Source organism: Oncorhynchus kisutch, linkage group LG28, assembly GCF_002021735.2.
Source record: "Oncorhynchus kisutch isolate 150728-3 linkage group LG28, Okis_V2, whole genome shotgun sequence".
NCBI classification, from domain to species: Eukaryota; Metazoa; Chordata; class Actinopteri; order Salmoniformes; family Salmonidae; genus Oncorhynchus; species Oncorhynchus kisutch.
The window spans coordinates 21,124,647-21,150,699 of NC_034201.2; the positions used below are offsets into that span (position 1 = coordinate 21,124,647).

Consider the following 26,053-nt stretch of genomic DNA (forward strand, 5'->3'; position numbering starts at 1 on the left):
AATGGCAAAGCAGTCTAAAGCGCGGTCTAAAGCACTGCATCGCAGTGTTAACGAAATCACTACAGATAGGGGTTTGATACTGGACTGTGTCGCAGCCGGCTGTGACCGGGTAACCCATGAGGCGGCGCACAATTGGCCCAGCGCTGTCCATGTTAGGGGAGGGTTTGGTCGGCTGGGATGTCCTTGTCCCATTTCGCTCTAGCGACTGCTGAGGCGGGCCGGGTGCATGCACGCTGACACGGTCGCCAGGGGTGCGATGGTTCCTCTGACACATTGGTGCGGCTGGCTTCCGGGTTAAGCGAACAGTGTGTCAAGAAGCAGTGCGGCTTGGCGGGTCGTGTTTCGGAGGACGCATGGCTCTCGACCTTCGCCTCTCCCGAGTCTGTATGGAAGTTGCAGCGATGGAAAAAGACTGTAAATAGCAATTGTATATCAGGAAATTGGGGAAGAACAAAAGGGGTAAAAAGTACAACAAAAAAATAAATATCGAATCACTTACATTTGACATAAACCTCAATAGAGAAATCTGGACACACATGAAGCTTTACTATTTGCCCTGAAATAGTAGTAGTGTTTATATTTAAATCATTTTCTTACATGACTTTATGGATATTCAAAAATATAAACATGATTTATATTTAAATATACTGTTGAACATAATATACTCTACGGGTAGTCTCGAAAACACGATCCTAGGCAACGCAGTGACTAGGGTCTGGTTTCAATGATAGACTCTTTTGGCACAGAGGAACTATGTCACTGCCTACGTCATTTCTTTATCATCTTGTTTAAAATACAAAATAGTAGCTAGCAAGATGGAGATCACAGAGGTTATTTTTTCTAAGTGCATTTCACAAGTGGCTAGCAAGATGGAGATCACAGAGGTTATTTTTTCTAAGTGCATTTCACAAGTGGCTAGTTTGCATCAACTACCTTAACTAAAACCACTGCAATGGTTTTGCCTGCAAACTTTGGTTCTGAAGTGCGACGTTCTGGCATGTCTGCCTCGTGATTTTTTCCCATTATTGACATAAGCAGTGAAGCAGTGACGTATATCCTGTATGACAAAAAATCCATTATTGAAACCAGACCCTAGTCACTGTGTTGTATAGGGTCGGGTTTTCGAGACTACTTTATGGGCATATCAATGTTCTAAGTGGGATATATGCTACTTTTAGACTTATGATCTAATTTGTACGCATTACCAACAGAGTGAAGGTGAAAATGGATAAAATAATTGTTGCCAACTGCTGGTGATTTGCAGGATGTGCAATGATACAAGTAAAAGGAGGGCTGCGATTGGTTACATAGCCTACTATGCCAATTACACTGTATACAATGTACCATAACTTTCCAACTAGCAGAGATCCCACTGGAACTTTGATATGCCCATAGTGTATTATGTCCAATAAATATATATATTAAACATTTGTATATTTTTCAATATTCATAAATGAATGTAACATGACATGTTTTATTGAAATGAAAATACTACTCATATTACAGAGCAAGCAGTAAAGCTTCATATGACTCCAATCTTTGCTTTGTAGCATCTACAAATGAAACATTATGGAGTCTTAAAGGAGGCCTGGGTAAGGCCAAAATGTTATATATAAGCAAACTTTGATTAATCATAGTATTTCGCAATTTTGCTTTTAGATACAAATGTCAAATATATGTCAACAATCCTACCTCCAAAGGACCATTCGATTTGATTACATTTTGTGAAAATATATTTTTTGTGGTCTTATTCGGTCATAGTTTCGTGAGGATGTTAACCTGTTTAAAGGTCTTACTCACATCGGCTACGGAGAGCGAAATCACACAGTCGTTGGGAACAGCTGGTGCTCTCATGCATGGTTCAGTGTTGCTTGACCCGAAGCGAGCATAGAAGCGTCGCTGGGCAGCTCAAAGCTGGGTTTCCTTTTATAATCTGTGATAGTTTGCAAAGCCCTGCCACATGAATGCGTAACTGGTGCTTCCTGTTTTAGTTTTTGATTGTGAGCAGGAAACAGGAGGATAGTTATGGTCTGATTTGCCAACGGGATGCCAAAGGAGGGCCTTGTATGCATTTCTTTGTGGAGTAAAGGTGAACTAGAGTTTAGTCGCATCTAGTTGCACGGGTAACATGCTGGTAAAAATGAGGTAATACAGTTTTTTTTCTCCCTGCGTTAAAATTACCGACCATGAGAAACAGAGCCTCTGAATGTGCATTTTCTTGTTTGCTTATGCCAGCATCGGTTTCTGCTGGTAAATAGACTACGAAAAATATACATGAAAACTCTCTTGGTAAATAGTATGGTCTGCAGTATATCATCAGGTATTCTAACTCAGGCAAGCAAAAACTTGAGACTTCCTTAACATTAGATATCGCGCACTAGCTGTTGTTAACAAAGAGACACACCCCTCTGTTTTCACGGCCACTGTATATGCCGTCAATATGAGTATTAGACTGAAAGTTTCTAGAGCCCTGCATCAGTATTTCTATGGCCATAAAGCTGCTAATGAGAGTTGAGCATAAATTATGGTACTTACAATTCACAAACTTCTGTGCTGATGCTTGAAAGAATGGATCTGTCAACAGGAAAAAACAACTGGACAAAAAAGGGAGAATGATCATGGTGAATTAGTGGATCAAATGTTGTTATTTCCAAATCTATTTATTTCCTTTCCCCATTTGCCTGCCTGCCTCGATGGACACTGACTGGCGGGCTATGATACCAAACGCTTTCAGGCCTTTCTCTCTCCCTCTCGCCCATCTCTCACAAAGGGCCTTGGGTAATAACAAAAAAAAGAGTAATGTGCTGTTTTCTCGCATTCCAAGCCCCGTAATTGCCAATTTATTTGATAAGCAGCCAGATAATGATGGCATTTCACCTCTGCCGCAGAGACTAATCACGACTGAATACTCCCAGCCTCCCCGCCCACCCTCATCCAGCAGACTCCCTCTGCCCAGAACTCCTGTCTGACTCCTGCCACCCAGGATGGGGATGGCGGCTGGAGGAGATGGGGCGGGGGCAGAGGGTGGCAATGGTGGTGGGGAGGGGAGGCCTGTATGCCTGCTGTGAACCCAACGCCTATCAAATGCTTCCTAAAGGGGACAATAGGCTTCAGAGTAAATAGAGCATTACCTGCCAATTTAGCTGGGGTTTGGGGTTAAGGCTAACCCCAATGAGGCTGATGTGCCATTTGTAGGACCTAGTGAGTTGCCTAGGAGAGAGAGCGAGAGAGAGAGAGCGAGAGAGAGAGAGAGAGAGCGAGAGAGACAGAGACAGAGAGAGAGAGAGAGAGAGAGAGACAGAGAGAGAGGAGATGGGGTCCAGGCTGACCTATCCAGTCCTCTCTGTTCCTCCCAGGCAGGACCTGGGTAGCACAGGAGGCTGAGTCAGAGGGTGAAAGGGGAGCAGGCAGACCTTTAGCAAACATCATTAGTAAACTGTTGTTGTCTAACAAATGGCCAGGGTTACTCATAGCCCTGCCTAACACTGCTCCATAGGACTAATAACTCACTTTGTTGCACTGTGTGGCATGCGCGTGTGTGCGTACACACAAGTGTGTTTGTGCATGAGTACATGTTGCAATATGAATTACATTTAGGGTTGGCCTTGGTGAATATTTCAAGCTAAGCAACAGGCCGGCCTTGTACAACATTCTTCACACGTGCTTACTATAAGCCAGAAAATCAGACCATATTTCAGGTTTATCAATATGGCTTCCACAGGATCTCAACCCCTCTTCTCTCTCACCCACTTTTTCTCACTCCACCCCCTCTCCCTCTCTTCACCCGTACTCCCCTCCCCCTTTCTCAACCCATCTCCCTCTCCTCACCCTCCATCTGGGGCAGTGGTCCTGCTACAGAGGTCTCAGCTGTCGCCTCCTGCGATGTGTGAAGTGGGTTTTTACAGCGTGGCCAGGCGGGACTGTTCAGAGGCCCGTGGGGGCCTGAGATGGGTCCTCTTATAGCGTGACTCTTTCAAAGTGGCAAAAACACTGTCCTCACGCAGCCCAGCTTTCAGCAGCTCCCTTCAGACACACAGAGAGGACAGGCCCTCTGGCCCTCCATGCCAGACAGGTAGATAGATATTGTGAAGGACTGGCTTTATTCAACCCTCACAGGACACACATTGTGTATAAAAGGCTGTCTTGGTGATAATGTGGAGGACAAAAATATCTTAACAACCACAACACATAACTTATGGATGGGTTAAAGAAATGTTCAAACAGAAGTAAAGATAATTTCAGGACATTCAGAGGTATGTGAGTTGAAAGAGAGGGAAGTAATATGAGGTATTTATCCTCAAACACTGGGCAATTAAGGTGTACAATAATTGCAGCAATGCATTTTGGGGAAGGTTAGGGTCAGGGACAATAATGGCTATGCACCCAAGATGGAAAGAGTTTGGGCTCTCCTAGATATTTTGTAGAATATGACATGACAAGGTTATAGATGCTTTGTGAAGCGTCAATTTAATATGATTTGTAAAGCCTATAATAAAGCTGCAATACGTAACTTTTTGGGCGATCTGACCAAATGCACATAGAAATGTGAGTTCTAGATCTGTCATTCTCATTGAAAGCAAGTCTAGGAAACAATAGATCTGTTTTTGGTGCGCTATTTATATGCTTCCCGTGCTTAAGTTTAGTTTGCCGGACCCCAGGAAGAGTGCAGCACCTAATGGGGATCCATAATAAATACAAATACAAATACTCTACACTTGCTTGTTATATCATATCAACTGAAATTAAGCAAACTATTAGAATTTTAGCAACCAGAAAATGGTGGAGCAATTTCTGCATAGTGCACCTTTAAGCAATACTTATGTCACCCTTTAAAAAACACTAGTTTATGTAACATTTGACATAGTGGGGTTTTGTCACATTTATGAATCCTTTATAGAGCATGACATATGGGTTATATGATTCATGACCCATTTATGTAGTGCTTAGGAAGCCTTTATGAATCCTTTATAGAGCATGACATATGGGTTATATGATTCATGACCCATTTATGTAGTGCTTAGGAAGCCTTTATGAATCCTTTATAGAGCATGACATATGGGTTATATGATTCATGACCCATTTATGTAGTGCTTAGGAAGCCTTTATGAATCCTTTATAGAGCATGACATATGGGTTATATGATTCATGACCCATTTATGTAGTGCTTAGGAAGCCTTTATGAATCCTTTATAGAGCATGACATATGGGTTATATGATTCATGACCCATTTATGTAGTGCTTAGGAAGCCTTTATGAATCCTTTATAGAGCATGACATATGGGTTATATGATTCATGACCCAGTTATGTAGTGCTTAGGAAGCCTTTATGAATCCTTTATAGAGCATGACATATGGGTTATATGATTCATGACCCAGTTATGTAGTGCTTAGGAAGCCTTTATGAATCCTTTATAGAGCTTTTATAAGTTGCACATTGTTTAAAGCAAGACCACAAAGGACAAGAAACGGATGACTCTCTCACATTCCAATCCTGAAGTCCACGTATAATGTATAGCTCCACATCGAATCATACTCTCTATTTTATTATTCAATACATTGTACTATGTTGCCCTATAATTTAAACCAAAAGGTTATCACATGTCCGTCTTCTCCTCAGGCCCTGAGTGACAGCACTGTGTAAGTCTTCTTCTCCAAGCCCATATTGCTCAGCGTGGCCTAATGGATGACAAATGAAAGGCTGTTGTTCATTTCCAATGCCACGCACAGCGGTGGCTATCAGTTATTCAAAGTGATAAAACTGTGTCCATCCACAGTTTCATTTTTTTAGCGTTGTTTGTCTTTATACACACTCTCTCTCTCTCTCTCTCTCTCTCTCTCTCCGATTTCACTCGCTCGCTCTTTCTATCTCTCTCTTTCTCTCTCTCTGCCTTGCTACTACAGTACAGTGGGGCGAGGTGAAGCAGCAGGTATCATTTAAATGTATGATGTCGACATCAAATTACTTATTTCATTTCATGCCTGGCCAAGCATCCTATAGCGACACATCAGAATTCGTTTTGCTTCACTCGTTCTCTCCGTGTCTTTGTCAACAACTGGCTTCACCTTCCAACTGACAGTTTTAATTATGGACCATATCTGATAGCAGCGCCTCTGTAGATGTAAAATGGCTGGGGTCTGCCAGATTGCATAGCAGGCCTTTACAGAGCCTTAGAGCCTTCCTAGCACCAGTCTGCTCTCCTTACATATCCAAGCCAGCACAGAGAGGGATCTCTCACCCTATGTGCCAGGCCATCATTGTAAATAAGAATTTGATCTCTATTGACTGGTTAAATAAAGGTTGAATAAATAAATGAAATACATTTACATTTAGATTCTAAAGAACTGAGACTGAGGAACAAGACACTGGGTAAATAGGATGTCCTTATTCTAGTACTAAACCTCTGTGTGTACAATATATGGTTACAACACTAACTGTAACTGTACAGCCCTGTTCACCAGAAGGAGCCTGGCGGACAGCCAATGACAACACCAGGCTGGAGATCTTCTTATTGGTGTAGGGCCAATGCAAATCACATGACGTTTTTATCAGTCCACAGCATCAGCAGAATTTACCTCTTGGCTGTGATATGCAGCACACAATGTCTGATCTTAATCAGACTCTTCTTGAGTTTGAGTAACTTGAACTTACCTTGTCAAACCTCGTGTAATCTTCACAAAAGACACAAATCAACCCAAAGATCGCCTTTAAAGCGGCAATCAGCAGTAGAAACATGTTTGAGGCTAAATGTTGTCTGTTTTGGGATTAAAAAATAAATCACCTGAACATGTTTTTTAGCCAACAAAATTATTTTGAATGTCAAAATCAGTGTGATATTTACAGCCTCAGACGATACTGTAAGATCCAACTTTCAAAATGAGCCATTGGTTAGCTAACAATCAACTGACACGCTAGCTAACTAGCGGTTTAGCTTGCTAGCTTACCCACAAACTCATTTTTAAACACATTAACTTGTCAAACTTTTAAATGAGTAGCAAGCAAGCTACAAGTTATGCCAAATAACAGACATAATATCTTCTACAGTAGCACTTGTGTTGCAAAATGCAAACAGTGTCGCGCTGAAAACAAACAGAAAACTTCAGGGCGGATTTTCTCTAAAGAGCTGATCGGGGATATCTCTGTTGTAGCTAACTCTACTGCCCTAAATTTCAGAGTTGATACACAAGTTATCCTTAGTTAAGCTTAGAATCTCCTGTTTTCAACCATATATAAAGCTTGAAATGTTGGTTGGGGTCAATCCGACTGATAATGATGGAGCAAGTCACATCTACTTTGTTTCCAAACATTGGAGTAAAACACGCTTATATTTTGAGTTCTGATGGGGTTCGACAGTTGAACTAAGCTCATGCGGCGTTTAAGTTATATTGTACTGTGTAGGCATACAGTTAGTGTCACGTCTTGTTTGTGTGCTTATTTGTTTGTTTACTTACGTCACTCAGCCTATCTCTGGAGCTGCTTCCGACAAAAGGCTTGGACCCTCCGCTCACGCTCTCGCTGTCGCTGTCCTTGCAGTTGTTCTGGCCTGGCTTCAGCTGAAAGACAACAAACACACACAGTCAGACACACGTTAACATGCTGAAGATGTTGCGACAGGGCTTTGGTTCTAAGCTTTACATAGATGATATTGGCTGAGGAGACTGAGCTGGGAATCCCTATCCAACAGACAGAAGAAAAAAAAATCATGAATCTGTGCGTGTTGGCAGCAAGCGCTGTGGTGTATGTGTAAATCTGTCATGTTTATAGGCCTCTTGAGCCAGCAGCAGTCACTCCAGCCTGCCAATGACAGACAAGACAGCCAGCATATGAGCTCCCACTGTGAAATCCCTATCAACCTTTCAGAGAAGAGAAACAAAAGCCTTCAAAAATCTTCAAAAGCTGTATTCCCTTCCCTTCCAACAAACAGACAGCCCCATACAGAGACTACAGGAGCTCAGCAGGTGTCACTTTCCAGACACTGTCAGACTCACTAAGACACAGAAAATAAAAAGCAAGAGAGCAAAGAGTAGGAGGAAGATGTGCGATCCAAGAACATCTGAGCCCTCCAGGAGTCTGAAGATAACAATGTGGGACTCCTTTGGAGGCCACGGGCCGTTGTGGTCCAAGTCCACAATTCATGTCCTCTGAAGCTTCCTCACAATACTCCTTCCTTCCAGACCCAGAAGACCAGACCAAAACCAGATCAGACCGGCCAGCCTTGCCAAACCTTTGCCAAACCTTTGCCAAACCTTGCATGCTTCATTTCAAAGCACAGAAAAAACTGCATTATGGGGCCTTTGTGGAGGAGAGCAGTAAACAGGTGTAATGCCACATAATAGAAAAGGCAGAGTATAACACGACAGACAGCACGCAGAGGGATTGTATTCTCTAAGAGGGGCTGTTCTCTCTCTCTCTCTCTGACTGACTGACTGAACTATACAGGTCACTTTTGAGTGAAGTATTTATTATATATCCTCATTCTGGCCATCAAATTTGATTGAAATGCCACAGGGTAGGGGGAATGTCTTAAGAGCCCTTGAATTAAATGTATAATTAAAATGAGAATGTTCCCTTCTCTGTAGCCATTAGCAGTGTGAAAGGAATCCTTTCCTTGGGAGAATACAGTGGTGGGTGAAAGACTGAGCCAGGCTGAGTGCTGAGAGTGATAAGAGAGAGCCAGATGGGCCTAAAGGGGGAGAGGAGATAAGAGAGCGAGGCCACACAAGGCAACAGTGCTGGAGGGAACACAAGGACATAGAAACACACACACAGAGCTTCAAACACAGGGGCTCCGGCATGTGTGATAGCACTAATTACCTTCAACACACTTCCCCTCCACATTTCCCTCCTTTTTTTCTTGTTAAAGGCCAATTCCTCTGATGGGAGTTTGCATATTTTCCGAGAGAGGGGGAAGTAATATCCTGGGCATACACACTGGCACAGTAATAGAGCCCTGAAGTAAGGACATGGAAAGATGGGAGCGATGGCACTGTGCACTGTTTATGCCCCAGTCTGCAGGTCGTTCATCAAAACATGTGGACCTATAATATAATATTCATTAACCAACCTGGGTCCCTGCTGGCAGCACTGAGTAGTTAGTAAAAGATCGTAGTTAGTAAAAGATACGATTAGCATTCCTAAACATTGTTTTGTTGAAATATAATGTGATCGCTGAGAAATTAAGCTAATTGATTGAACGCAAAATTGGCCATTTTAAATGATATGATTAAGATAACATTCAATAAATATAGTCCCCATTATCCGATCTGGACCAAACGTCTTCCTTCCAATGAGTAAGACACGATGGAATCCCGCCAAAAAATCTGAAGCCACCCACGGACTTTCCACATCTAATGCCAATCACACCCCAACAACTACAGTAGTATAAAAGTTCTCTATGTTTAACAAGTAGTGTGAAAGTACCAGGTTTTGACCACTAGATGCCATTGTTCCTGCTATACAGTCACACTCTTTTATCAATTTAGCTGGTTTCTTGTGTTTATTAAATAGATCACATTTCCTTTGTAACTTTAGGTAAAAAAAAACAATAGATTAGGCATATTATGAAAATAAATTGTGTGGTCCTCATAATTCAAGCCAATCCATAGCACATGAAATGATGGGATAGCTCTAAGGGGTGGCAGGTAGCCTAGCGGTTAAAGCATTGCGCCAGTAAACCGAAAGGGTCACTGGTTTGAATATCTGAGCCGACAGGGTGAAAAATATGCCGATGTGCCCTTGAGCAAGGCACTAAATCCTAATTCTCTCCAGGGGCACCATACTACTATGGACGACCCTGTAAAACAACACATTTCACTGCACCTAACCGGGGTATGTGACAAAAACACATTTTCTTTCTTTGTTTATTTTAAGGGCTTGTCTGCATTACCTTATCCCTTAGAATAGTCTGACACATTGGACAATAATTCTGCCACAGTATGTTGTATCTGTGTATCTAACAGTTCAAGTATCATCAAAATGACTGATGTCTGTCCGAAAGTGAAACTAACTGATTGTATAAATACTGTACACTCACTGGTCTCCATCGATCAGTAGAAAATATACTCTGTGACATCAAAATCTTGATGAAATTGACCTCAGAAAGCGTGTAAAGAACAATCCTCCAATGAAGCCAATTCAATAAGCCTAAATCATCTTTCAGATGTATTACATGGCCAGGCAGGCACCAGCTATTAAACAGTGAATAGCAAAATGTCTCCCTCGACTTGTTGTTCCCTTTAATTTCTCTTAAAGCCTTCTTAAATGACTTCTGAGAATGAATCTTCTTTCTGAGGTGCAGATCATGCCCGCTCCGTGGCGTGATGGACTCATCCTTTAACGGTGGTTAATAGACATGCTAAATGAAGGGAAGGTGGTCACAATAAATCAGCCCCATCAAAAAGCTGAGCTGAGAATGAATGACCAGTACAGATATATCTGAGTGATACACTAGTCTGTGTGTGTGTAGAGACTAGTAGTCCATTCAGTTGGACACTCATCCCAGTAGCAGCAACCAGTGGCTCATCATCATGGTCTAGGTCTTCTCATTACTCTGGCCAGTCATTTCACATTTTATCACTTCATTGACTTTTTACAGTTTCTTCTCTTGCAGTGAACACACCATGGCTGCTTTCCAGAACATCTAGTACAGAGATGATAGGTGCAGTCAGAAAGGGTGGGTGGGAGTACTGTGTGTGTGCTTGTGCTTTTGTGTGTGTGTGTGTGTTTTCCTTCGTGCACGTGTGTGTGTATGTACTTGCAGCGTGCATGTGTGATCTGTACATGCCCGTTCTGTTGTTCGTGCTCATGTAATAATAATATAAACACAGTAATTAAGAGGCAGGTTGAAATATACTGTAAGGTTCTGCTTTTCTTTTCTTTGTCAACCTTGTGTTCTTTTCTTTGTGTTCTTGAATGTAGCTCTGTTTCTTTGTGTTCTGGAACGTAGCCCTGTCTTTCTTTTTGTTCATTGATTTCACCTGTGTTCATTTCTCACCTGGTCTCATCAGCTCCCTAGTTAGTTCAGTTCTTTCTGTTTGTATGGTTTTGAGGTATTGTTTGTTTTTGACTGCCTACCTGTGTTTCACCATTGCCTGCCTGTGACCACGATTCCTGCCTTCTGCGAAGGCTTAATAAACATCTGCCGCGCTCTGCGTGTGAATCTACACCTTTTTCTCCCTGAATATTCATTACACATACAGATGCATTCGTTTAATGACCTTCTCATCCACACAGCCTGGGTAAAGATTCACCCTGCAGGAACATGGCTAACAAACAGATGGTTTTAATATTCCAGAGGCTAATTTTACAACAATTAAAAACACAGCAAGACATTAGCATCTAATGAAACATTTAGTGCATCTTAAGTGCATCTGCTATTAATTCCAACACAATAAGGTCTTGTTTTCCCTCAATCTGTTTCATGTTAGGAGAGAAACATCCCCCCGTCCTTCCCCTCCTGAATTTATTGAAGTGTTTCCAGTCAGTGTGATTGTTTGGCAGAGAGCAACCTAAATAAAACCTACACACTATCGTAGTTGTATCCATGCCTCTATATCTCCAATGTGATAGTAACAAAATTATATATATTCCCCCAAATTCAAACTAAATAGAACCGTCTATTCTGTAGTTTGGAGCTCACACATCATACCTAGAGTTGACACATCATACCTAGAGTTGACACATCATACCTAGAGTAGATGACACATCATACCTAGAGTAGATGACGCATCATACCTAGAGTAGATGACACATCATACCTAGAGTAGATGACACATCATACCTAGAGTAGATGACACATCATACCTAGAGTAGATGACACATCATACCTAGAGTAGATGACACATCATACTTAGAGTAGATGACACATCATACCTAGAGTAGATGACACATCATACCTAGAGTAGATGACACATCATACCTAGAGTAGATGACACATCATACCTAGAGTAGATGACACATCATACCTAGAGTAGATGACACATCATACCTAGAGTAGATGACACATCATACCTAGAGTAGATGACACATCATACCTAGAGTAGATGACACATCATACCTAGAGTAGATTACACATCATACCTAGAGTAGATGACACATCATACCTAGAGTAGATGACACATACCTAGAGTAGATGACACATCATACCTAGAGTAGATGACACATCATACCTAGAGTAGATGACACATACCTAGAGTAGATGACACATCATACCTAGAGTAGATGACACACCACACCTAGAGTAGATGACACATCATACCTAGAGTAGATGACACATCATACTTAGAGTAGATGACACATCATACTTAGAGTAGATGACACATCATACCTAGAGTAGATGACACATCATACCTAGAGTAGATGACACATCATACCTAGAGTAGTTGACACATCATACCTAGTGTAGATGACACATCATACCTAGAGTAGATGACACATCATACCTAGAGTAGATGACACATCATACCTAGAGTAGATGACACATCATACCTAGAGTAGATGGCACATCATACCTAGAGTAGATGACACATCATACCTAGAGTAGATGACACATCATACCTAGAGTAGATGACACATACCTAGAGTAGATGACACATCATACCTAGAGTAGATGACACATCATACCTAGAGTAGATGACACATACCTAGAGTAGATGACACATCATACCTAGAGTAGATGACACATCATACCTAGAGTAGATGACACATCATACCTAGAGTAGATGACACATCATACCTAGAGTAGATGACACATCATACCTAGAGTAGATGACACATCATACCTAGAGTAGGTGACACATCATACCTAGAGTAGATGACACATCATACCTAGAGTAGATGACACATCATACCTAGAGTAGTTGACACATACCTAGAGTAGATGACACATCATACCTAGAGTAGATGACACATACCTAGAGTAGATGACACATCATACCTAGAGTAGATGACACATCATACCTAGAGTAGCTGACACATCATACCTAGAGTAGATGACACATACCTAGAGTAGATGACACATACCTAGAGTAGATCTATCATAACTGGTAACGTTATCTCTTATGTTACAAGGGCCAAAAGGGAATGGATGAATTTGTTTCCAATTGTGTGAAAAGTGCAAGGGGCCACAGCCAACTTCACCAGGAAAATGAACAGCACATCATACAGGATGTCTGTAATGTCCTTCACCGCGCTGTGCAAACCCAGATCTACACGGAGCTGTGGTGTTAAGCAATTTCCAGGTATTACATCTCTAGAATGCACAGAAAGTTGGAGCTCTGATACCTTCCATATTTGGATGTAATGTCACTCACCCTGAACTAAACAACTAAACATCTACGACACTGTTACCTCAATGGCCATACAAATGCCCAAGCTAACTGTTATGGCGTACTGCCTCACAAAAGGAGATGGCTGCCACTTACAATACAGATAGCCTAGTTTATAAAAGAAGGCTGAATCAATAGAAGACTAACTTAAACAGAATGCTTTTTATTTCAGTATTGCTAGTATGGGCGGCTGAGCTGAGGAAGTGCTATTCATCTATCCAAACATGACCTGAACAATACCAATTTTCCTACTTGAGAATTTTCAAGGGAGGAAATATCTCCCTTAAGATGCCGCTTTCACATTAGAATGGAGGTTGAAAACAGCCTTTGAAGATTTTTACGGGATTATCGTCAACATGTGTAGTCAATTATTTCCTCTACCCACTTAGTGAAAAGTGCTTTGCCAGTGCTGAGGACAAATTTTACAAGCATATTGACTTATTCCCAAGGGCTCCACTAGCAACTAAATGCAATCAAACACAAAAGTGGGTCCTGCTTAATGTGTGTAACCACACAGGCCTTTTTGACAGAGCTGTACACAACCCACCCCCTACCCACCCAACCTCCATCCGCCACACAAAAAAATGTGAAAGCTGGCCCGGCTTTCTATGCTAGCTCCTGTGGGATTCCGTTGCCATCAGCTCCTGGTTTCCCTTAGTTACGCACAACAGCAGCTGCGGAACTCAGCGGTAATAAAACCTGGAACAATTGAAGGGCTTTTATTGTTGTTCTGCGTTCGGCTTTCAGCATAGCTAACCTGTCCTCTCAGTATTCCTCCCATCAGGCCAGCAATGAAAGAGGATCTCATTTACCTAAAAGCGCTTATACATTTTTAATTTGCTTTAACACGTAAATGAACAAGTCCCTCATTGGAGAAGTTTTACGGCTGCTTGCTACTGAGGGAGGACCATGAACATTTTATAGATAATCCACTAGCTAGCTCGGGCTGCTTATAATAAACGCTATATTTTCTGCTGCACTGTCAAATCCCTTTGGTTTCCAGTGACTACACTTTGAATATCTCCTTTATGTTACCTTCACAGGTCTTTATATAACGGATTTAAACAAATCAAATCAAAAGCCCTTTTTACATCAGCAGATGTCACAAAGTTCTTATAAAGAACTCCCCAAAAACCTGAAAGGCTGGAGGCTGCACAACTCAGCAGTTAACATAAGAAACTGGAGGAGTTTTTAGCCTACAGCACACAGATTACTGTATAGCTTGAGGACAAACCAATGACAAGACATTACACTAAATTTTTTAAGATTCCCTAATGATGAGCATGAAAATATTTCCCTTTAAACTATTCATGGAACAAAAGGCATGCCTAGGATATGCTTATATTCTGAATAGTAAAAACATATCTTGATGATATTCATAGCAATAATCCCCGTCTAAGCATAGGGGGGTGAGAGACTACATTTCCCATCAGGCCCGTGGTGATAGCGTGTCACCTTTGGACTGGCAGCAGACAGCAGCAGTTGGAAACAGTCGGGCACGGTTAACCCACAACGCATTTCTTCCGAGGAGAACGTAATGTGAAAGTGGGACACAGGGGCCGTCAGGGCCTGTAAAGCACTGGTTCAGTTTCCTCTGTCATCGTTCCGACAGCAGCTGTGTGGCAGAGCGTAACCGGCGGTAACCAGCGTGGCCCGGGCCTGACCCTGTGTTTGGCTCTGAGGCCTGAGCGCTCTAACCACCCCAGACAGGCGCCCTCCATCCCCCCACCTCCTCCCCACGTCCGCAGCCACCCACAGTCACAGCCTGTCACTGGGCATCAGGGTTCACTGGGGTCCCACTGCCCTTATTTGTTTAGTGTTTAGTTGGTCTGTGTGTGGTATAGAGGTCATGGGAAGACACAGTTAAAATGCAACATTCAGTGTCTCTTTTAGAAGCATTAGACAGCAGAAGCATTGTCTTTATTTCCCAATACAGTATGACCCCATGTTCCAATTGACATACAGTGAGTTCCAAAAGTATTGGGACAGTGACACATTTGTTGTTTTGGTACAATGACTATGAGGTTAAAGTGCAGACTGTCAGCTTACATTTGAGGGTATTTTCATCCATATTGGGTGAACTATTTAGAAATTAACGCACTTTTTGTACATAATGTAGTCCCTCCATTTTTGTATTGGGACAAATTCACATATACAGTGCATTTCCAAAGTAATCAGACTCATTTACTTTTTCCACATTTTGTTACGTTACAGCCTTATTCTAAAATGTATTAAGAAAACAATCAACCCTTATCTACACACAATACCCCATAATAACAAAGCAAAAACAGGTTGATAGACATTTTTGCACATTTATTTAAGTATTCAGGCTCTTTACTCAGTACGTTGTTGAAACACCTTTGGCAGCAATTACTGCCTCGGGTCTTCTTGTGTATGGACGCTACAAGCTTGGCACACCTGTACTTGGGGAGTTTCTCCCATTCCTCTCTGCAGATCCTCTCAAGCTCTGTCAGGTTGAATGGGGAGCATTGCAGCACAGCTTTTCAGGTCTCTCCAGAGATGTTCGATTGGGTTCAAGTCCAGTTTCTGGCTGGGTCACTCGAGGACATTCAGAGACTTGTCCCGACGCCACTCCTGCGTTGTCTTTGCTATGTGCTTAGGGACATCGTCCTGTGGGAAAATAAACCTTCACCCCAGTCTGAGGTCCTGAGCACTCTGGAGCAGGTTTTCATCAAGGATCTCTCTATACTTTGCTATGTTCATCTTTACCCTGATCATGACTAGTCTCCCAGTCCCTGCCGCTGAAAAACATCCCCATAGCATGATGCTGCCACCCCCATGCTTCACCGTAGGGTTGGTGTCAGGTTTCCTCCAGATGTGACACTTGGCATTCAGGCCAAAGAGTTGCTGCAGAGATGGTTGTCCTTCTGGAAGGTTCCCCCATCTCCACATTAGAACTCTAGAGTTCTGTAAGAGCTCTGTCAGAGTGACCATCTGGGTTCTTGGTCACCTCCCTGATCGAGGCCCTTCTCCCTCGATTGATAAGTTTGGCCGGGCAGCCAGTTCTAGGAAGAGTCTTGGTGGTTCCAAACTTGTTCTTCTTCCATTTACAGTAAGAATTATGGAGGCCACTGTGTTCTTGGGGACCTTCAATGCTACAGAAATGTTTTGGTACCCTTCCCCAGATCTGTGCCTCGACCCAATCATGTCTAGGAACTCTACGGACAATTCCTTCGACCTCATAGCTTGGTTTTTGCTCTGACATTCATTGTCAACTGTGGGACCTTATAAAAACAGGTGGGTGCCTTTCCAAATCATGTCCAATCAATTGAATTTACCACAGGTGGACTAATCAAGTTGTAGAAACTTCTCAAGGATGATCAATGGAACAGGATGCACCGGAGCTAAATTTCGATTCTAATAGCAAAGGGTCTGAATACTTTTGTAAATCAATTATTCTTGTGTTCTTTATTTTGAATACATTTACAAAAATAAAAAATAAACTGTTTTCACTTTGTCCTTATGGGGTATTGTGTGTAGATTGTTGAGGAAAAAAGTATATTTAATCCATTTCCGAATAAGGCTGTAACATAACAAAATGTGGGAAAGTCAAGGGGACTGAATACTTTCTGAAGGCACCATATGTGTATTAAAGTAGTCAAAAGTTGAGTATTTAGTTCCATATTTCTAGCACGCAATGATTACATCAAGCTTGTGACTTCACAAACTTGTTGGACGCATTTGCTGTTTGTTTTGCTCGTGTTTCAGATTATTTTGTGCCCAATAGAAATTCATGGTAAATCATGTACTGTAATTTTGTAGACACTTTTATTGTAAATAAGAATAGAATATGTTTCTAAAGACCTCTACATGAATGTGGATGCTACCATGATTATGGATAGTCCTGAATGAATCATGAATAATGATGAGTGAGAAAGTTACAGACTCACAAATATCATACCCCCAAAACATGCTAACCTCTCACCATTACAATAACAGGGGAAGTGGGCATTTTAGGAGTATGATATTTATGCGTCTGTAACTTTCTCACTCATCATTATTCACTATGGGACCAAATACTAAACTTTTGACTACTTTAATTCACATATCAGAGAATTTCTCCCACTACTTTTGGTCGCCTAAAATCGGGGGGACTATGTAGAAAAAAAGCTGTAATTTCTAAACAGTTCACCCGATATGGCTAAAAATACCATCAAATTCAAGCTGACAGTCTGCACTTTAACCTCATCGTCATTGTATAATTAAAAATCCAAAGTGCTGGAGTACAGAGCCAAAACAGCAACAACAACAATACACTGGTCCAATACTTTGGGAGCTCACTGCATTTGAGGTTATTGGAATATTTAGCCCCCCAATGCCTCTGCTCTGGCTGTGACACCAATGACGACGTCGCCTAGCTGTCACTATAGCTAGGGACTCGGCAGAACAGAAACAGAAGTTTTCATCAGTGTCTCACATTTCTGTGGGGTGCGGCGTGATTGCCATGGAAATGCTCCATCTCACTCTTATACCTCTTTGCCGTTACCATGATCAAGTGGATGCCGTGACCTCTGGCGACCTAGTCAGACATTATTGTAATAGTGGCAGGAAGATCCACAGGCCTAATGCACCCTGAGGACAGGCTTAGCCCACAGAGCACAATCACAGTCACTCTGTGGTGGAATGTGATGGTTTACAGCAAAGCAATGGTGCCACAGCACACTACAGAGTTGGGGGGGGGGGGGGGTAGAAGGTGTGTGGTGGGGGTGGGTACACTTGAGGCTGCATTTATACACAGACATAAATCTATGACGACATTACAAACAAATCAATATGCTTTTAACATCCATCCTCTCTGCAGCTGCAACGCAATCACCTTTTTCCCTCTTTGTACAAATGGCCATATAATGCTGTAGTCAGCTGCACTGAGTTATGGGGACAATTACCAGATGTAATAATGAACTGAGTGGTGTGAGGTGCTGGAAGGAGGGAGAGGTGGTAGGAGGATAATAAGAGCAGCGGGAGATCTCCACTCTTTCAGATCATATCAGATTACCTTGTTATAGGACCCCGTGTGGCAACAAAATACCTCCTCTACCCATCGCCTCCCTTACCATTTTAAACACCTCCATCTCCCCTGCCCACCCTGGCCACAGCAGAATCCCCCTAGGCTATAAGGGAGGAAGGACAGTGAGAGGAGGCAGGAAAGGGGAGGGAGAGAGAGAGAAAGAGAGAGAGAGGGAGAAAGAGTAGGAGGCTATAGAGAAGGAGAGAGAAAGGGGAGTGTGGGGCAACACTAGAGAGAGAAGGAGAGAGAAAGAGAAGGAAGAGAGACATGAGAAGCTTTCCCAGAGTGAAACAGCTGCAAAGAGAGAGAAGCCTGAGACCTTCAGCTGCTCAGCGGAGCGCTTATCACCACATAACTATTCATCAAAGAAATGTGTGTGCAATTAATTACATTATTCCCAAGCCCCCCCATCCATGCCACCGAGTCGTTACCCCAATATCAGCTTTCAGCTAGCCATCTCACTAAGCCACAGCCTCAGTGCCAAGTCACAGCTAGCCATCTCACTAAGCCACAGCCTCAGTGCCAAGTCACAGCTAGCCATCTCACTAAGCCACAGCCTCAGTGCCAAGTCACAGCTAGCCATCTCACTAAGCCACAGCCTCAGTGCCAAGTCACAGCTAGCCATCTCACTAAGCCACAGCCTCAGTGCCAAGTCACAGCTAGCCATCTCACTAAGCCACAGCCTCAGTGCCAAGTCACAGCTAGCCATCTCACTAAGCCACAGCCTTAGTGCCAAGTCACAGCTAGCCATCTCACTAAGCCACAGCCTCAGTGCCAAGTCACAGCTAGCCATCTCACTAAGCCGCAGCCTCAGTGCCAAGTCACAGCTAGCCATCTCACTAAGCCACAGCCTCAGTGCCAAGTCACAGCTAGCTCCCTGAGCTGCCTGGCCAGTCTCAGAGCCAAGTCACAGCTAGCTCCCTGAGCTGCCTGGCCAGCCTCAGTGCCAAGTCACAGCTAGCTCCCTGAGCTGCCTGGCCAGCCTCAGTGCCAAGTCACAGCTAGCTCCCTGAGCTGCCTGGCCAGCCTCAGTGCCAAGTCACAGCTAGCTCCATGAGCTCCCTGGCCAGCCTCAGTGCCAAGTCACAGCTAGCTCCATGAGCTGCCTGGCCAGCCTCAGTGCCAAGTCACAGCTAGCTCCTTGAGCTGCCTGGCCAGCCTCAGTGCCAAGTCACAGCTAGCTCCCTGAGCTGCCTGGCCAGCCTCAGTGCCAAGTCACAGCTAGCTCCCTGGGCTGCCTGGCCAGTCTCAGTGCCAAGTCACAGCTAGCTCCCTGAGCTGCCTGGCCAGCCTCAGTGCCAAGTCACAGCTAGCTCCCTGAGCTGCCTGGCCAGCCTCAGTGCCAAGTCACAGCTAGCTCCCTGAGCTGCCTGGCCAGCCTCAGTGCCATGTTACAGCTAGCTCCCTGAGCTGCCTGGCCAGCCTCAGTGCCAAGTCACAGCTAGCTCCCTGAGCTGCCTGGCCAGCCTCAGTGCCAAGTCACAGCTAGCTCCCTGAGCTGCCTGGCCAGCTTCAGTGCCAAGTCATAGCTAGCTCCCTGAGCTGCCTGGCCAGCCTCAGTGCCATGTTACAGCTAGCTCCCTGAGCTGCCTGGCCAGCCTCAGTGCCAAGTCACAGCTAGCTCCCTGAGCTTCCTGGCCAGCCTCAGTGCCAAGTCACAGCTAGCTCCCTGAGCTGCCTGGCCAGCCTCAGTGCCAAGTCACAGCTAGCTCCCTGAGCTGCCTGGCCAGCCTCAGTGCCAAGTCACAGCTAGCTCCCTGAGCTGCCTGGCCAGCCTCAGTGCCAAGTCACACCTCAATAAAGTGTGCTGCTAGGAGAGAAAAAAGGAAAAAGGGCTCCTCTCCTCTCAGCTTGCAGGAGGCTATCATTGCTCTTTTTTATTGCCATATCTTCCTCCAGGAATTCACTGCCAGTATATTGGCAGGCCTTCCAGTAGATGGAGGCAATGAAATTTAGTGCGGACACTTAACACCGGGTCAAGCCTTGTGCGCGGCTCATGTGTGGTGGTAATATGATAAACAAATGCTTCCAAAATGCACAAACGGAGCCTTTCAGAAGCGGGGAAGAAGATATACACATTATTTCTTCAAAATGGCGGAGTGAGTGTGCTGTCGCCTGGCTCCTGCTATTAAGGAGATAAGATCTAAATAGGTCATTGCAGTGCCATTATAGCAGAACCTGAGGCAGGGCAAGCTCCCAGCCTGAATGTAAAGCAGTAAATAAGCAGAGAAAAATGGTAAAACGGGAGATTCGTTTAAAACGATTCCACTCAAATCTTTAAAAGGAAAGGTCACACAATAAACCTGCAATTTATGTCCATTAACAGCGACTAGCCAGCAGTAATGGACAAAATGGCTGTAATTGAATACCACACCCACACTGGTCTACCTATATATGACTAATGGATATCCTGTATGGCTGATACACATACATGACTAGTAATACACATACATTCTGACTAGATATGAACTAAAGTCACACTGCAATAACAGGACTATAAATACAAGACAAGTTGTGCTGGGTGAGTAATAGCTTGTTCACTAGTACCAGTTAGTCACACCCTTTGGCTTCAGGGCACAGCAGTGAGTGGTTTGATTAGGTCATGGCAGGCTGGTGCTTGTCTCTCATTGATCTGTGATCCCTGGAACAGTGAGGCAGGAGGGCTGTAAATTACAGCAGAGCTGAGATCAGCTGATCTCCAATCAGCAGGTGGGCGTGACCTCTGTGGAACAGGATGCCGGGCTATCGGCCTAGGGGATAGAAGCCCTGGCCTGTTTTGGCTGGCCACGGTGCAAGGGAACGAGAGCGCAGCGTCTCACCTTACCCGTGTTTAGCTCCCCTGGGCTGCAGGCTGGGGGATTAGAGTGACTGTAAAATCTGTTTAGAGAATATACGGTTCCCTTTTGGCTGGCCGACAGGGGTGCCTGTCCGAGGCCGTGCGCAGCAAGGTTACAACAGGAGCCCTGTTGTAAACCTTCTTCATTTAGCCGCCTTCCTGAAATTCACGTCGACTACTAGAAGGCCATAAAAGAAGATGGTACAAAAGGCGCCAATGTATTAATAGGAACTGGGCCAAGAGTTGACTTGGCTTGTTCTACTTTAGAGGAGGACTACTCAGCATCTGTTTCTACTTTCTCATCAGCTTGGTTTAAATGTGATGGGCACACTAGAGCTGCAATAGAGAACCTCGTAGCAACACTAAGCTCTCTATCAGCTTGATGCTAGCTGGCAGGAATTTTCTTTGACCTTAGCATGACTTAAGTCCTTGTATTTGACCTCATGTCAGATCACATGTTAGTGTAGTAGCAGAGTACACATGCTGGTTTCACGATTCAGAATCAACACAATTAAATGACGATCCAGGATCAACAACTCACATCAAGGTTAACTCATGAATCTATAGGTGGAGAAGTCCTAATGCAGTACGAGCAGCATCTGAACAGCTCAGGCACCTCCCCAGTCAGCTGGCGACCTCACATACTTGGCTATATGAGTTAAACAAACAACAAAACAAAACATTTATCTTAGAAGAGGCTGACCCTTTTCTAAATATGATGTCGCTAACTGGCACTGTGTAGGAAATGATGGAATCACAAACTTTGTCAGGAATTACTTGGAAACCTAGACTAAAAACGGACCATGCAATTTGTGAGTCCACAGTGGTTCCAAATGTACAGTATAATACGAGTAAACCAAGATGAATAAGGGATATGACCATTAACATTACAATGTAATAGCATTAACAGTGCAATCGTTCCCCTATGATCCCATCAGGCCATAAAAGTGCAGCTGGAATGTGGACATAATGGAGTCAACAGCAGGGGGGAAATGGCGTCTATATGAGCACACAGCATTGCTCGGCTCCCTCCATCCTCAGGCCTCCTGCTCTTCACAATCCCAGCCTGGCATTCTCCACTTCCACTTCCAGTTCCACCTCCACTCACCACTCTAGCTAGTTGTTAATGACCTGGATACAAGGCTAACTCCTCTTTAACAACATCACAACTGAGCACAGGAGAGCCAGACAGACAGTCAATGGAGGGATGGGACATGCCACGCTTGCATAACATGAATGGCTACCAGGAAAAAAACTGTTTTCAGCAACTGGGCCATGTACCGGATACCAGTTCAATGAGTGATCCTTTCACAGAGGATGAGAACTTTGTATTTATATTTTCCCCAAGCAGTGATAATTCCCCTCCAACCACCATAAATAGAAACGGATTTCATTATTGTAAGTTTCCCCAGTATGGTGAAATGGAGGAGTCTACAGCAGAACGCTGAAGAGAATCAGTTACGTCTTTTTGTTTTACACGCTGCTGTAAATAGCTACCTGCCATCCGAGACCTGTCAGCACCTACCAGTGGCACGGCAGCTGGCACAAATAGCTTCCCCACCTGTGTCCAAGCCATATTACTGCACACAGGGGACCTGTTACATTTCAGTTCCACATCACTAGGCACGAAAAGGGACTATTTAAGTCCTCAGCGCTGCTTGTATTTACGTTGAGAATTACAGACAGATCGAAATCTTGTACTTTTTTTCTACTTCCATCTCCCCAAGAGCGTTCAGTGGCTATCAGGGATCTTACCAGGGCAAAGTAATTACTCTGTGACCTTCTTTACAAACTGTGCCCTCACTCTGTTTTTGTTTTGGTCTGGGCTTCCTCTTCCAAGTAATGGACTTCCTTCAAACCATAAATCACACTTATGTCGCTCCTTTTCATCTTTTGGTTTTGCGCTCTGCCATGTTTTGTTTAGTGCAGCACGTCTTTGTTTTTTTTCTAAATTCAACCAGACAATGCTAGCCGTCTTCCTCCTTTGTCTCTGAAAGGCTCTTTTACAGGCTCTTAGGGCCACAAATGTCAACCACAGGAAGGCAATTATGAGAGTAAAATGACTTCCTTACGGTTATCAATCCACTCTGTGTGCCGGGGGAATGGTTAAAAGTCACCATGTAATGGGGCACAGTTAGAGTTTTCTCCTGGGTCCCAGCCAAGGCTGCTAACCTTGCTATTAATGGCCCCGACAAGCTTTGTCAATGCAATCTGCTGAATGCCTTGAGTGACACGCGATCGATATCCTCCACTCTCCCGGGTCATCACCGGTGACAGAGGCCTAAGTAATAATACAGCCCTGGCTGCCTCCTCTAACTTAAATGCTTCCCCTGCCACAATATTTCTTTTTTGTCTCAGGGCTTGTGAGCTAAATTTTCTCGCCAATCGAAAGAGGAAAATAGGGAGAGTGAAAAGGGGGGAGAGGGGGGTCAGAGGAATTGTTATGTGTCTGGATTGATGCTAGCCAGGGAGCAAGCTTGGCAGGTTGAGGGGGGAGGAGGAGGCACTGGGGGGAGGTGCGCTCAGATAAATCGAAAATGACTGGCTGCCGAGTTGTAATCTGCCAGCGCGGAGCCCCCTGTAGCAACAAGCCAAATGAAAAAGCACGCTGACAGGCCGGAGAGATGGAGGGCCTGCGGTAGAATACAGGAGGAGAAGGAGGGTGCAGGGGAGGGAGAGAAAGAGGCAGAGAGAGGCAGGCAGAGGGAGAGAGAGGCAGACAGAGGGAGAGAGAGGCAGGCAGAGGGAGAGAGAGGCAGGCAGAGGGAGAGAGAGGCAGGCAGAAGGAATGCAGGCAGAGAGAGAGGCAGGCAGAGGGAGAGAGAATGGAGGCAGAGAGAGACGCAGGCAGAAGGAATGCAGGCAGAGAGAGAGGCAGGCAGAGGGAGAAAGGCAGGCAGAGGGAGAGAGGCGCAGGCAGAAGGAATGCAGGCAGAGAGAGGCAGGCAGAGGGAGAGAGAGGCAGGCAGAGGGAGCGAGAGGCAGGCAGAGGGAGAGAATGCAGGCAGAGAGAGAGACGCAGGCAGAAGGAATGCAGGCAGAGAGAGAGAATGCAGGCAGAGAGAGAGGCAGGCAGAGGGAGAGAGGCAGGCAGAGGGAGAGAGAATGCAGGCAGAGAGAGAGGCAGGCAGAGGGAGAGAGGCGCAGGCAGAAGGAATGCAGGCAGAGAGAGCGAGAGGCAGGCAGAGGGAGAGAGAATATGAAGAGACATTTATGTTTGTTCCTGTGCATGAAGGTGTCAGGGAGCTGGGAGAGAAATGTGGCATGTGGTTGCAGGCAGTACATAAAATACACACCATATATGCACGCATGCCCACGCACAAACAAGCACACACACACACACAATCCCCAGCTGGAGTACACAATATATCCATTACAATTTCTAATAAGCTCCATGTTCCACAAGTCCTCGAACTCTGTCAATTGGTCTAGGACACTGCATCGCAGTGCTAGCTGTGCCACCAGAGACTCTGGGTTCGCTCCCAGGCTCTGTCGCAGCCGGCCGCGACCGGGAGGTCCGTGGGGCAACGCACAATTGGCCTAGCGTCGTCCAGGTTAGGGAGGGTTTGGCCGGTAGGGATATCCTTGTCTCATCGCGCACCAGCGACTCCTGTGGCAGACCGGGCGCAGTGCGGCTTGGTTGGGTTGTGTTTCGGAGGATGCACGGCTTTCGACCTTTGTCTCTCCTGAGCCCGTATGGGAGTTGTAGCGATGAGACAAGATAGTAACAACTAACAATTGGATACCATGAAATTGGGGAGAAACAGGGGTAAAATTTAGGAAAAAATTAAATGTGTTATTTGTATGTCTGGGTGGTGTGTGTACAAGAGCATGTAAAGCTAAAATAATATGCCATATTTGCATTAATATTCCTATTTCACTTTTTAACAGACACATAGAGAAACACACACGCACACACACACACACACACACACACACACACACACACACACACACACACACACACACACACACACACACACACACACACACACACACACACACACACACACACACACACACACACACACACACACAGAGAGAAAGGCAGTCGTCCAGCCCTCAACAAGCAGGTGGGATCACCTTCCCAACATCAAACCCAACACAAGAGCTCCACCTACTGCAAGTGCCTTCTCTGCAGTCCAGAGTCCTTTGTTAAGACACGAGACCCTGGGAAAATAGTGCCCCTCGAAGACAAAGCAGAGACTGTCTACTACAGATGTTACACAGAGAGACAATATCTTACCCATTCTAGTTAATCTCTCATTGACATGATGGTGTGCAGACCAGGAGACTCAGTGATACAGACGAGGGTAATGAGGTTAGATGGAGTCTGGCTGCATGTCTGATGCAGCGTCAGGGGTGATGAGAGCTAAAAGCTAAGCCCTCTCGTTGTCACAGGTATTATTGTGTAAGCCTCACGCCTGTTAAACAGGAGCTAGGAGTGTGTGTGTGTGGGGGGGGGGCTGACTGCCACTCCACACTGTCTGCCTGCTGGCATGAATACACAGCCACCTTCCTATCCCTGATAATAACACAATGTCAGTCCAGTCAGGCTACATAGGACAGACAGAAAGACAGACTGGCTTAGTGATCTGGATCTCAATGAAGCTCTCCCTGTAAAAGTATGAGCAGACCGCATCAGGCCTTCCCACCCACATGGAGTAGACAGACACCAGACACAGAGCAAACTATCTGGTTTATGCACAGCCATCCATAACACAACACAGAGTTTACAAATGTATATCAGATGAGGAAAGCATATATATAAATCACTTGCACACCATAGGGGAGGTCTTATGAATTCCCAATAGCAGAGAAAATAACACTGTTCTGTTTTTCGAGAACGATCCATATTTCCTTGT

At 44.5% G+C, this 26,053-nt stretch overlaps 1 protein-coding gene across 9 annotated transcripts in view; it reads right to left on the reverse strand.

Moving 5' to 3' along the window:
• Window positions 1-26,053, reverse strand: part of LOC109873450 (activator of transcription and developmental regulator AUTS2) — a 469,244-nt gene that overhangs the window by 273,214 nt on the left and 169,977 nt on the right. For all 9 annotated transcript variants that reach the window (XM_031807543.1, XM_031807548.1, XM_031807540.1 and 6 more), the window contains one exon: window positions 7,450-7,551. In XM_031807543.1, coding sequence (XP_031663403.1) covers window positions 7,450-7,551 — 102 coding nt within the window. The remainder of the gene's footprint in view (window positions 1-7,449; window positions 7,552-26,053) is intronic.